This window comes from Pseudorca crassidens, chromosome 15 (assembly GCF_039906515.1).
Source record: "Pseudorca crassidens isolate mPseCra1 chromosome 15, mPseCra1.hap1, whole genome shotgun sequence".
In the NCBI taxonomy this organism is placed as follows: Eukaryota; Metazoa; Chordata; class Mammalia; order Artiodactyla; family Delphinidae; genus Pseudorca; species Pseudorca crassidens.
The window spans coordinates 3,654,227-3,667,401 of NC_090310.1; the positions used below are offsets into that span (position 1 = coordinate 3,654,227).

General features: G+C 53.9%; 1 protein-coding gene across 2 annotated transcripts in view; it reads left to right on the forward strand.

Moving 5' to 3' along the window:
• Nucleotides 1-12,350, forward strand: part of WIPI2 (WD repeat domain, phosphoinositide interacting 2) — a 34,633-nt gene extending 22,283 nt beyond the window's left edge. For both annotated transcript variants that reach the window (XM_067705406.1, XM_067705407.1), the window contains 6 exons: nt 2,625-2,695; nt 4,356-4,463; nt 5,288-5,452; nt 6,496-6,603; nt 7,417-7,547; nt 8,369-12,350. In XM_067705406.1, coding sequence (XP_067561507.1) covers nt 2,625-2,695; nt 4,356-4,463; nt 5,288-5,452; nt 6,496-6,603; nt 7,417-7,547; nt 8,369-8,481 — 696 coding nt within the window. In that variant the 3' untranslated portion in view covers nt 8,482-12,350. The remainder of the gene's footprint in view (nt 1-2,624; nt 2,696-4,355; nt 4,464-5,287; nt 5,453-6,495; nt 6,604-7,416; nt 7,548-8,368) is intronic.
• The last annotated feature ends 825 nt before the right edge of the window (nt 12,351-13,175 follow it).

The window sequence follows — 13,175 nt, forward strand, 5'->3', positions numbered from 1 at the left end:
GGACCGGGGCACGAACCCGCGTCCCCTGCATTGGCAGGCGGACTCTCAACCACTGCGCCACCAGGGAAGCCCTATAGTAGTAATTTGAACATAGATAGAGTATGTAAGTCTTACATATAAACTCTTCATGGTCACCTCTAAACATTAACATGAGTTTCCAGTGAGAAGGATTTTGGGGTAAGGGGACGTGGCCCTTTTTAAGCTCCCTGCACGGAGGACAAAATGGCTTGGGCATCCCTTCTGTTTGCCCCCTTCTCTTGGCCCCGTGACCCTGGTGGGCCTTTGTCCTCTCCCAACTCAGCTGCTGTGTCTTCTCCCTTCTCTGCCTGCTCGACGTTCTCCTGGCTCATTGCTCTCTTCTCAGTGCCCACTGCCTAGTTTACTTTGATGCTTTCTCACTGAAAACCTAAAGGAGCCCCCTCCTAAGTCACCTCTCCCCTGGAACCAGCCACCCAAATGAGGTACATAAACGTCGGCTCGCTTCTCTACCTTTCCCGCGTGGGTCTGGACCCTCACACCCACTTTCTGTGATAACGATGCTACTGTTTATGGGCCACTCACTAGACCCTTGATGTTCATTTACCTCATTGACCCCCTCGGTAAGGTAAACCTTTCCCTACTTCATATTGAGGGCTCAGAGAGGTTAAGTCGTCGGTCCAGGGTCACCCAGCTGGGCAGCGACAAAGGAACTGGACTCCAAGCCTGACTGTTTTGAACACTGTGCTGGGTAATCACAGCGTCACCTTGTCCTTTTCTTCTCCCCTGGGAGGATCACGACAGCCACGAAACTCTGTTATCCCTTGATTAATCAGTCTTAATCTTTATGACCTTTTATTAGGTATTAAGAGGCCTTAAAGCACTTCATGGGATTTCAAGGCTAGTAAAAATAGAACATTTTTTTTCTGGGATTTAAAGAGCAAATGCTTAATTTCACAGATTTCAGTTTGTGACCTTAGACCACCAGTGGCCTTCTCGGCACTGCTGTGTACTAGGTGCTGGGGCTTCGCCGAGGTGTGGGGCTTAATCCTGTTTTCGAGGAACTGCAGTCAGGCTGTGACCCACAGCTCTTAATTAGTCTTACACAGTAGGTATGCCGTTAAGAACATAGCTAAATCTAAAAGTTTAGGCTGCAAAGGACAAAACCTTTGCCATGGTTATTTTTGGATAACCAAAAGTACAAACTTGGCGTCCTTCTGTCCAGAGAATCATTGTCTTTATTAATATTTTCCAAAAGGGACCCATTTTATCTCCGGCTTGATTTCTAATGGCTGCGTAGTGTCCTGTTACATGAATTTACCACAATTTATTGAACAGTTCCTGGTGCTGTACATTTGGGTTGGTTATAGGTTGGGGTTTTTGTTTTCCTGTTTATAAACATGTCAGATAATCTCAGTGCTTCTTAAATTTAACAGCTCGAACCTTCTAAAATTTGTACAGTATGAGGTTATACGTCTAATAACTCTCCTACCCCAGAGATTCAAGATGCTGCCTGTTTTAAGGTGTTTCCATTCTGCTCTGTCAGACTGTCTCTGTGTTAGTCTGTTACTGTAGCTTGTAGTTTTCTTTTAATATTTAGATGTTGAAAGTACCACTCATTTTCACGTACTTGGCTGTCCTGTCTCACCAACTCACCCAGATGCCCAGGTCCTGCCCGCACCCACACAAGCCCTGGGAATTTGGGGGGAGGGGTGGGGAGATCTGCATGTTAACAGCATTTCATTCCCCTGCCCGATGTGATGTGCTGCAGCTCCCCGTTTAGTCAGATTTTCTTCTGTCCTGGTTGTAGACCTTTTCTTGGTGTAGGTCTTCCATTTTGTAAGTTTGGCTTCATTCCTTTTTAGGCAATTAAGTAACATTTCCAGGTATTCAGTTGCTAATCAGCGCTTGATCAGTGGCTCCACTTAAAAGAGGGGCCTCCAGGCTTCCCTGGTGGCGCAGTGGTTGAGAGTCCGCCTGCCGATGCAGGGGACACGGGTTCGTGCCCCGGTCCGGGAGGATCCCATGTGCCGCGGAGCGGCTGGGCCCGTGAGCCATGGCCGCTGAGCCTGCGCGTCCGGAGGCTGTGCTCCGCAACGGGAGAGGCCACAACAGTGAGAGGCCCGCGTACCGCAAAAAAAAAAAAAAAAAAAAAAAAAGAGGGGCCTCCAAGTAATGCTTAAGGGTGTTTTTGTTTTTGTTTTTGGGGGGTTTTTTTGGCCACACCACGCAGCTTGTGGGATCTTAGTTCCCTGACCAGGGCTCAAACTCAGGTCCACGGCAGTGAAAGCTCCGAGTCTTAACTGCTGGACTGCCAGGGAATTCCCAAGGTGGATTTTTAATAGTTTAAACCTCAGATGGCTTAGGGAAAATAGAACTATTGTATTCCAGCTTTGACTTCAAGGCCCTTAGTGTTTAGAAGAAGTAGTGAGTTAAAGTGGGTTGACGTCATATTATCACGTGAACAGTGGAGCAGGGCGTGCTCTGGTGAGGGCCTGTCAAGTGTGAAGGGGGTGCAGGGGCCCCCGAGGCCCCCTGGCCCAGGGCAGCTGTCATCACTCCGTCCACTAAGGTCTGGTGTGCAGGAAATACAAACCTGATGCTACCCAGCTAAAATGCCTTTTTCTTTCCTTCTTTCCCTATCACAGGGGACCGTGATTAGGGTATTTTCCATTCCAGAAGGACAAAAACTCTTCGAGTTCCGGAGAGGAGTGAAGAGGTAAAGTGCATAAATCCGAAACGGATTCTGGAGCTTCAGCTCAGATTTCACTCTTATGCTCTCGTGGAAACTCAAACACTGGGGTCCCAGTTCAGTGACCAGCTGCTTCAGCCCAGCTGAGTGGTCAGGTGGCGTTTGGAAGTCTTGTTGTGGGAGGTTAGAGGGACATTTTTATCAGAGCAAACTGGGTTTTGTTTGTCCGTGATTCCCCCGAACACAGAGCGGTGGCCGGATGGCCCGGGGTTGGGGAAGGATGAGCTCGCCCAAGCGGGTGGGGCGAGCAGCCGGGGGCTCCTGACCTGGTCAGCAGCTCTCCTCCCCTCAGGCTCTGCTCGGAAACCTGTAACCAGCGCCCCCGGCTCCCCAGCACTCCGGCAGATAGCTTTGGCCCTTATAGTAGTTTCCTTCTTTCTAAAGAAACACCAAGCCACAGTCACCGCGTGGCGCTCCGTCCGCTTCCCCATCTGCAGTACCGGTCTCCTCAGACCGGGGACCACCCTTCTCCGGGTCCCTCCCACCGGCGATGCTTGGCCTTCAGTGCCACACACAGCAGGGCCGGCCTCTCCCCGTGCGGCCCCACCCGGGTCACCATCCAGCCTCGCGCTCGCCTTGGGCTCTACTCTTGTCCCTGGGCTCCATCCTTCAGACTTGAGCCCCGCCTGTCGTTCTTTGAAGATGGGAGTATCGTGGGAGCTGTTTGGAGCCTCTCAGGGTCGTCTTCTTGCCCCTGGGATTGGCTCCAGACCCCGAAAGGCCTTGGATTTCAAGGCCTCCCAGAATCCTTCCTTTCCAGCTGTGGTTGGTTTCCCTTCCCCGTCGCTCCCAGCTCCTCAGGAGAGGAACTTCCGTCTCCATGGAGGTCAAGGCTGTGACCTGCCGACTCCTTAACCTCTGGGTCTGTTGAGTGTCCCTGGGGAGGCCTTTCCCGACCTCCCGCGGAAATAGCATTTCCCTCCGAGCTCCTGTAGAACCTTCCACTAAACTTCTCAGTCCCCTGCTTGCGGTGAATTGAGTTCCTGCTCACACCTCCCTCCAGGCTCCACTGAGGCAAAAATCATATCCTGAGCCTTAGCACAACGCCGGGTGCGTCGTGAGCTCTCGTAAATATGTATTGGATTGAATAAAGCCCCTTGACTGTTGACAGGGCTGAATACATCTTGTATTTCTAGGGTTACGAGGAAATGTAGGTTTGTTTGGTGGCTTTGGGATTTTAACAGGTAAACTGTAGAGTCTTAGTTTATCGAAAGTTTGCTTTTAAACATTATCAACATTGCCAGTTTACCCTCTTCCGTGTTAAGAGTTGCTATATCTCAATTATTGGGTTCTTTTACTAAGCTTAGTGCTATAAAGCCAGCCTCATTCAGCTAAAAATGGTTTAGTGAAGTCCTGATTCCCTTAGGTACGTGAAATCTCAAAGAGTTAACCACATAAGGATCTATTAAAGGGTTACTCGTACTTGATGTCACCTTTCAGACATTCTGCTTCTTTGAACACATGTTTTGAGGGGGTGACTAGAAAGGAATAAGAAAGATACCAGTAGCCCCACATGTGCCTGTCACGGGGCCCTTCCTTCGCTGTGACTTTCGTGAAGTCCCCGGGGGCACTGCTGGTTGCACTCTGTGCCCAGAAAACAGTCTGACTCGGGCCTCCCTCGCCCCAGGTGTGTGAGCATCTGCTCCCTGGCCTTCAGCACGGACGGCGTGTTCCTGTCCACCTCCAGCAACACGGAGACTGTGCACATCTTCAAGCTCGAGACTGTGAAAGAAAAGTGAGTCTCAGAGGTGCATTTGTTCAGGTAACGCAGAGCGGTTCGTCCGCCGACTGGGTGGACACGTGAGCGCTCTCCTGCTGGCTCCAGGTTGAGCAGCGCCACGTCCCGGCTCAGCAGCGGGGCAGGTGGAGTATGGAGTGCGTGGTGGGCGGCCCGTGAGGCCCCAAGGGCGGTCCCCTCAGCGCCTCTTCCCACAGCCCTTCTGAGAGGGCTGCCCTGGGAGGGGTGCTTGCCCCCCTGCTGCACAGAGGCCGTTTCCATTTGTGAAGCGGTTGGTTTGAATTACGTATTGCTGCAGTGGCCGTGCACGGCAGCGGGCGTGGTCCTTACCTTTTCTCTTACACTTGATGACCGTGCAGTAGGATCAGTATTGTTTGTTTCTAGTGTGTCTTACCCTAAGGAACGTTTAGGATGACTTACAAGCATACATACAAGGTGGATAACAGCAGAGATGGGCTACGGGAAAGTAGCAGTTGGGGTTTGTGCGGCTGAGGTTTTTGGAGACTCCCTGTTAGAAAGATTGGGGCGGGGGATTCTGGATTTGGCCCTCGTGTCCTCACATAGGCTGCAGAGCAGGGAGTTAATCGTTTGCCATCATCTAAGGTGGCCACTAGGGAGGGGCCTCAGGGCCCCTCGGGGGACACGCTCTGTAATGTCCCCAGGGTCCCGAGAGGTCATCGCTTCCTGTGCCCCCTCTTCCCTGAAGTCTGGGAAATTTCTCTTGAGTTTGGGGGCTGATCCTTGCCTCGGTGAGACTGGGACGTGGTCGTTCTCAGTGAAGGGCCCAGCCTTGTATGCCTGACAGCGTCTCCTCCTTCCAGGCCTCAGGAGGAGCCCACCACCTGGACCGGCTACTTCGGGAAGGTGCTCATGGCGTCCACCAGCTACTTGCCCTCCCAAGTGACAGAAATGTTCAACCAGGGCAGAGCCTTTGCCACAGTCCGCCTGCCTTTCTGTGGCCACAAGAACATCTGTGCGCTGGCCACGTGAGTAGAGTGGGCGCCGCCTCTGGGCCCACCCCCATCCCCCGCGCATCCAGCTGGGACAGATCGCGGGGCACCGGGGACTGTGGCGGTGTGGCGCCAGGATAACCTGCAAACCTAGACCTTGGATTTAGGCAAGAGTCACAGGAGCGGGGGGGGATCGTGAGGTGGGCCTGTGCTGTTTGTGGACCCTGGTGCTGTCTCTGCGGTGTCTGATCCTCACATCTTCCTCTTTCTGTTCTTGTTGAGAACGTTTAGAAAAACATCATTAGGTCAGGACCACGTGAGAGCGCCGGTATTTAACCCTTGGTCCTCCAGCGCCAGCGCCTCACGAGGTTCAAGGCCCCCGTGTAGCCGAGTCAGCTGCAGGCCGCACAGGGCCTCTCTGAGCCTCACTGTGATAGTCCCAGTACAGCCACGCAAGAAAAGACTGGGGCTTCCCTGGTGGCGCAGTGGTTGAGAGTCCGCCTGCCGATGCAGGGGACACGGGTTCGTGCTCCGGTCTGGGAGGATCCCACATACTGCGGAGCGGCTGGGCCCGTGAGCCATGGCCGCTGAGCCTGCGCGTCCGGAGCCTGTGCTCCGCAACGGGAGAGGCCACAGCAGTGAGAGGCCCGCGTACCACAAAAAAAAAAAAAAAGATTGTCTTGAAAATTCAGTGAGAGCACATCTGCACGATTCCATGGATCTCAGAAACATTCTTCTACATCCTTTTTATCCACTTTGCATCGCTGAAATGTTTATGAAAATATCTACCGTTAGTAATCGCAGAAACCATGAAACTGATTTTGTTTCCACCTGTTCTCCTGTGGGCCTCAGTGTTTATTCACACCAAGTTCCCCCTGGCCTTGGTGTTACGGCCTCAGGTAGCACAGCAGAAGCGATCCTTATTCTCTTACATGTGGACAGTATGTTGAGTTCATGAAGCTAAATCTGCTCGTTTTGGGCAGGGGGGTTCTTCCCTGGCCAGGCTAAAAGCTGCTAGTTTAATGAAAACTTTGTGAAAGTTTCAGGCTTAGAATTTGGTTGCTTTTTATTCTCGCTAGAATCCAGAAGATCCCCCGACTGCTGGTGGGAGCCTCGGACGGGTACTTATACATGTACAACCTGGACCCCCAGGAGGGGGGAGAGTGCACCTTGATGAAGCAGCACAAGTGAGTTGGCTACACCGCGGCCACACCTCCTCCAAGTGGTCAGGCTGCTGCTGGGCGCCTGTTGGGGGTTTGCTCATTTCCCCAGAAGCCGGGGATGCACAGGGACGTGTCCCAGCGCAGCCGCCTGTGCTGCGTGGGAGCTTCGCTCTGCCAGACGGAATTCCACGGGGGTACGGAGCCCGCTCTCCACGCCTCTGCCCACTTCCGGCTCAGTAGCCAGGCAGAGACAGGAGCGGCCGGTGCGCACTGTCCTCCCTGTGGAGGGGCCTGTGGGCCTCTTCCTTGGAACCGTATCCACTAGGGATGCAGCTCAGCGTTGCGCACAGCAGGGATGGCCCCAGGGTGCGTCCACAACGCAGGGCACGTTCTCTGAGAGCCTGCTGGCTCACTGAGATGCAGCTTTTCTCTTTGAAAAGAAGGAGTTAATATTAGTCAGTTGGAAGGTAGTGCAGTTGGATTTTCTGTTTTTGCTTTTTTTCTTAAACAGTGATACTGTAATACCCTTACAGTCAGGGTGAACGTGGGGGTGATTTTGTTTTTTCCATAGTGCATTCTGTTTATGTTCAGTCTTTAAAAATGCGATGAGATTGCCTTCTAGGTACAGCTTTTTTCATCAGACTCAGCATGTAGAAATGCCCGTGAACAGACTCGCGGGGGTCACTCCACGGTCAGCGCAGTGTGACGAGCGCATGCGTGTTCCTCCCACGAGGGGCCTTTGCCTTGTGGCTGCAGGTCCATCCCAGCTGGCCCACGGGCTGTGTTGTCCTCGTGCCCCTGACTGTCCCTGCTGTCATTTTGTCTCTCCCCTTCCAGGTTGGACGGCAGCATGGAGACGACCAACGAGATCCTAGACTCCACGTCCCACGACTGCCCCTTGGTGACGCAGACGTACAGCACGGCCGTGGCCAAGGCTCCTCACGTGCCTTCGTCCCCAACGGCACTGGGTAAGGGCTGCGGACGGGCCTGGAAGGCAGATCAGGCCAGGCCCGTGGGTCTCGTGCTTCCTGCTCTCGCTCTCACCAGGGCTGCCCGCCTGCCTCTTGCCGCGGGGACAGGGCAGGGGCGGGGGCAGGGGCGCTGAGACAGGCCAGCTGTTGTAAAGTGCGGTTGTCAAGGCCTCACGAGGCTGAGTTCGTTTTCTCCATCTTTGAAGAAGCGGCAGTCCTCGTGGTTTTGGGTGCACATGGATTGTTCCCTGCTTGCCGCCCCTCAGCTGGAAAGCTGCCCTGCACCCTCAGTCTTTACCCTCCCGGCTGCGGAATCACTCAGCAAGCAGGCCCTGCTGGGAGGCGGGCAGGACGGAGCGGGGAGGCCCTCGGGCAGACACGCACAGCGGAGACCGGGGCGCCCTGTGAGCCGTCTCCCCCCAGGCCCACCGGGACCTCACCCGGATGGTGCTGTGGTTGCTCACGCTGCGACGTCCTTGCTCACTGTTTTACTCTTAGAGATGAAGGCCTCTTACGGTTAGGGGAGGCTGTGTCCCTGTCGCTGTCCTCAGCGTCCCGCCGCTCACCAAGGCTGGTTTGCAGCCTGTGCACCAGGGCCCTGTTACCATGCCCGCCCCTTTCTGGCCTTCGTGGGTCTTGGAAGGTCAGCGACTTCCTCTTGAGGTGCCTGAGGCTGCAGGGAGCTTGCTGGTCAGGGGAGAGGCGAGAATTCCAAGCCCCGTGGGCTCTGAGCTCCCCGCTGGCCCAGGTCCCGCCTCGGGTGTGGCCTCGAGGTCTCCCACCCGTGGCCCGGCCTGAAGCGCCCGCTCTCTCCGCAGCCTACGCAGACGAGCTGGGCGCGGTGGGCGGCGCAGGCCTGGAGGACGAGGCCCGCGCCCTGCGGCTGGAGGACGACAGCGAGCAACCTCCCATGATCCTCCGGACAGACTGACCGTGACCTGTGAGAACGCTGACAGAGGACTTGCGTCATGCTGCTATGAACTTTGACCTGAGTTGGGGGAGAGAATGGCAGAGACTTCAAGAGGAAAAAAAAGATTGTAGCTGTAGTCTCGCTCCATACTGTCGAGAAATACATTGGTTTCACTTCAGTGGCTTTTAATCCTGCTTATGAATTTCAGCTTTTTGTTGGTTTTCTCATTTTGCCAAAATTAACTGTTTGGTGAAGCCCTTGAAACCGCCTTGCTTTGCATGTATTAATGTGCCGATCCAGCCTGGGAGAGCCACTTCCTAACCACCTGCAGGCGTTTGGGTTTTCAATCTGTACAGACTGAGGAGCGGCCCCGAGAAGGCAGCAGCGACCGGAGCGGGTCAGGCGGGGCCGGGTGGCGACCTGGAGGGGGTCCCCTCTCCCTAGAGCCCCTCCGGGACCGTTTTCCCCGTTTTATTTTGTTAATTAAATTCTTTCCAAATTGGATTTTTCTGGGGTTTCTTCTGCGGTGGATTTTTGTTTCTGGTCTTGTTTTCCACGTGGGTGTTAGAAGAGAGAGGTTCTTCCCAACATTGAAAACCTTTTTCTCTGATAGCACGTGAGCTTGAAAGACCGCCAAGGAGCAACAGAGTGAGGGAAGGCCACGTAGGTAAATCATCTGGTCTTTGCTGTGATCTTCCTGTTGGACAACTGTGTGTGTGTTTTTTTGTTTTGTTTTGTTTTTTGCGGTACGCGGGCCTCTCACTGTTGTGGCCTCTCCCGTAGCGGAGCACAGCCTCCGGACGCGCAGCCTCAGCGGCCATGGCTCACGGGCCCAGCCGCTCCATGGCATGTGGGATCCTCCCAGACCGGGGCACGAACCCGTGTCCCCTGCATCGGCAGGTGGACTCTCAACCACTGCGCCACCAGGGAAGCCCCGTGTGTGTGTTTTTGTGTTTGTTTTTTTAAGGAACGTTTGTAGCTGCTTATTTGCCCATAAAGCACAGAATTCAAATGTGATAGGCACCTGAATTGTGCTCTTAGCTCGAGCTCCATTGTCTGGGGGGGGGTCCTTCCTACCTGTGTCAGGAGGAGGTGAGAGGAAGCTGGCTGGAGACATCTTGCTTACAGGGTGACCTGGGCCTATCTGTTTTCGTCTTCAAAATTGATCAGCAAAAGTGATGAGAGATTGTGGTCACAAGCTCAGTGTTTGCCTGGCTTCCCTTCTCATTCTCATAGAATTTAAACAACCTCAAATACCTCGAACTCTGCATTCCAAACCAAGACACGTAGTAGTTAAAGTTTTGAGGGATTTTAAGAGGAGTTGGCGGCATAAAAGTGGGTTCTGGCTTCTTGGGGACGGTGACGGTTAAGGCTGGAAGCGGAAAAGCGACAGTGTCTGCCTTCCCTCTTTGAACAGAGGAAGGGTCTGCGGTGTCTGTTCCGGGTTGTGTGTGTACCTGGGTTGTGGCGGTCGAGTGGCTCGTGACGGGGAAGCAGTTGTCAAACTGACTGCCCCCGTCCAGTGCCCAGCTCCAAGGTCAGTCCCCGAGCGTCAGGCTGCTTGTCGAGTGGTTGGCCCGGTGGCAGGGGTGCCCGGGGCGCATGTGACCGCAGCAGAATTGCAGAAACGCTCGTTGTGGCAGCGATGTGAAGTGCTACGTTAGAGGAGAAGGTGGGAACACAGTCAGCTTTCCCCCAGAGCCTCTGTGCGTCTGTCCTGGATCCGTGACTAAACAGGAAGCCCCGGCGATGGGTCTGGCACCCGGGCCCCTGCTGAGCCCTGAGCGAGGACAGAGGGGCCCGGCGGCCCCGTCCACCCGGCCGTGCCTGGAGCTCCCTCCCTCTCTGTCTCTTGAAGCAGGCTCGGCGTCCAGCTCCTTAGTGTCGGGGTGTCCGTGGCTGCTGTGTTGCCCAGGAAGAGAGCAGCCTCCCTGTCAACTGGTCCCGGCCCTGCTGGTCGACTCCACGCTTGGGGTGATTGGGGGAGTCAGATCTGCTTCGCCAGGTTTCTCTTGTGAAAGGCACGTGGTTTCGTCGTTCTTTGGGGTCAGTCATCCCAGCAGACGAGGTCAGCGTCAGTTCCCCCCGCCGTGGGGCCCAGCTGGCCCAGGCACTGTCTTCTCAGACATGAGAGCTCTTTGCTCGCCCGGGTCACTGTGACCTGCGCGCCCCCGAGAGGGGGTCCGAGGATTCTTGGTTGAGAAGAACTGAAAGGATGGGTGGGTGTTTGCTGACCAGCTTCTGGAGGGGTGAGCGCCCCTGCACTTCCCTTTGCCTTTTCCGTTGCCCAAGCATATCCCTTCCTCTGCTCCACGTGGGTCTGAGTCCCAGCGTCACCAGCCTGAGGCCCCTGCAGGAGACTTGGACAGGAAGGCCAGAGGCCGCTGACTGGTCGACAGCAGGACTCTGCCAGGACGAGGGGGGACTCAGCCAGACCCAGCAGAGCACGTGTCCTGGGTGGCTGAACCCCCAAACTACACACCAGTGTTAATTTTTTATGTCATAGTTTTCCAAACTTAAGATTACTTGTCACTGCCGGGAAACTTGATGGACTTGGCGTGCATCGGGACCAGCTCTTTTGTACTTTCTAAATGATGGGGCCAAGCGTCAGCTTGAACCTGGAGTTAAGGACTGAATTCAGCCCCCGATTCTACCACTGCTGGCGGTGGCACCTGGAGCCTCGGGCTCTGGACTGGACAGCAGGAGCCGTCCCTGCCTCACAGCTCTCGCGACGTGTAACTCGAAGTGGGCGCCCAGCCAGCATTGAAACAGAAACCCGTCTTACGGAACCGAACGCATCGTTTTCCTTCAGCTCTGGTTCCTGAGCACAAAGCCGGTGGGAATCGGTATAAACCACTTCCGCACACCAGGTTCTGTGTGGTTCCCTTTCATCCCCTGGACGCCCAGAGCAGTGGGTGGACATGGGCATCGGTCTGGAGACTTGCCACGTCTCGGACGCTAGCACCACCCATGTGGCTACAGTTCACCACCAGACCCTGGGGCCTGTGCTCTCGTCCCAGCACAAACCCCCTTCTGGCCAAGACAGGACATGAACTCCTGCCTTCCTGGTGTCGCCTGGAGCGTCCAGCCCTGCCCTCTGTCAGGGCTCGCAGCCCAGGAGTGGGCGACCGAGCTCTGCCTGTTCACGGGTTCGTTTGGGGAGGAGAGAAGAGAGAGAATCTTGTCTCCCCCACGGCCAACAGTGACCACGTGCTGAAGAGACGAGAAGTGCCCAGGTCCCTGCTTAGCAAAGGAGCACAGGACGGCCAGCAATGGGGTCATCTTCCCGGCCTGTGGCCAGCCGGCAGCTGCAGTTCCAGTGATGCGCTGGTGCGGGGCTGCCCGTGAGCCATGCTCGGGGGTGGTGTTTGTCCCCCAACCCCCCAAAAAAATCTCTGTAGGTCCTCTTTTGCATGCAGGGAATGACGGGATCTCTGGTTTTAAATGTACATGTGAAACCGTAGCTAGCACAGCTGAGAATCCAAATACGTTATTTTACAAGTGTACTTAATCATTCTTAAACTCCAGGTGGGTGGGCTGAGAACTTGGGCTCGGGTGTGGGTGTCAGAAATGTGAAAACAAAGTGCACGCCAGCCATTGGCGTTTGGTTTGGGGGGACGCTTTACACGGGATTCTCTTCGTGAGTAACTTATTTCTTACTGAAAATATGTAATGATTGCTAATAGCCAAGCAGACAGATTTCACTGCTGTGTATTTTAGTTCTTACCCAGGTCAAAATCCTTGGCCCGTGTTGTACCTTTTTATTCTGTGGATTTTGTGAAGCACAAAAAACATTGGATTTGGAGGCGTGACCAGCCCTTAGCCTCCCCTAAGGTATCTGACCAGAAAAGTCTTTAATTTGGGAGAATTAAATCTTTTTGAAGCTCCGAGTTTAAAGAGACTGTTTTGATTCCTCAGCCCTGTATTTTCCTTCTTTACTGAGATGTAATTGAATTATTCCTTCTTACGTTTCCCTTATCGGTGAGCCTGTCGTCTGCACTGCCAGTATGTATGGGGGGGGTGTGTTTGTATGTGTGTGATTGTACGTGTCTAAGCCGTGGTTGTGCTTACTGGTAACATTCCATACCACATTGGACTAGAAGCCCCATTAATGCTGGTAGCATTTTATAACTGCATTAAGAAATTAAAACCTAGGACTCCCCTGGTGGCACAGTGGTTAAGACCCCACGCTCCCAATGCAGGGGGACCGGGTTCAATCCCTGCTCAGGAAACTTGAGATCCCACATGCATGCCATAACTAAGAGTTCGCATGCCGCAACTAAGACCCGGTGCGACCAAATAAATAAATAAATAATTTTTTTTTTAAAAAAGGCAAGAATGACTTGACTGTCATTCTTGGCTTTCAAAAAAAAAAAAAAACCTGTGTTGTTTGTTTTCATCGATTCATTGCCTACTCACAGGCCATACGGCTCATTTGTACCATGTTTAAATGCACTGTCACTCTACTTAGAATATTACAGCGAAGTAGCAGAGTCCTGCAGCCCAGCTGAGATCTTACAAAGCTGTGCGTCCAGAATTGATTTTCGTCCTTTGTGAAATAGGTTATACGCTTCTTTCTACTGGAATTCTTGGCCTTATCTGAAAGATGAGAGAAAAAAAACCGAGTCTCACAGGACGGTGGGATTAAGCAGGTATGTGCTCCTGGTGTCCCTGAGGCAGCGTGACTGTTGGTGGAGATCATTAGCCTGTGAGTG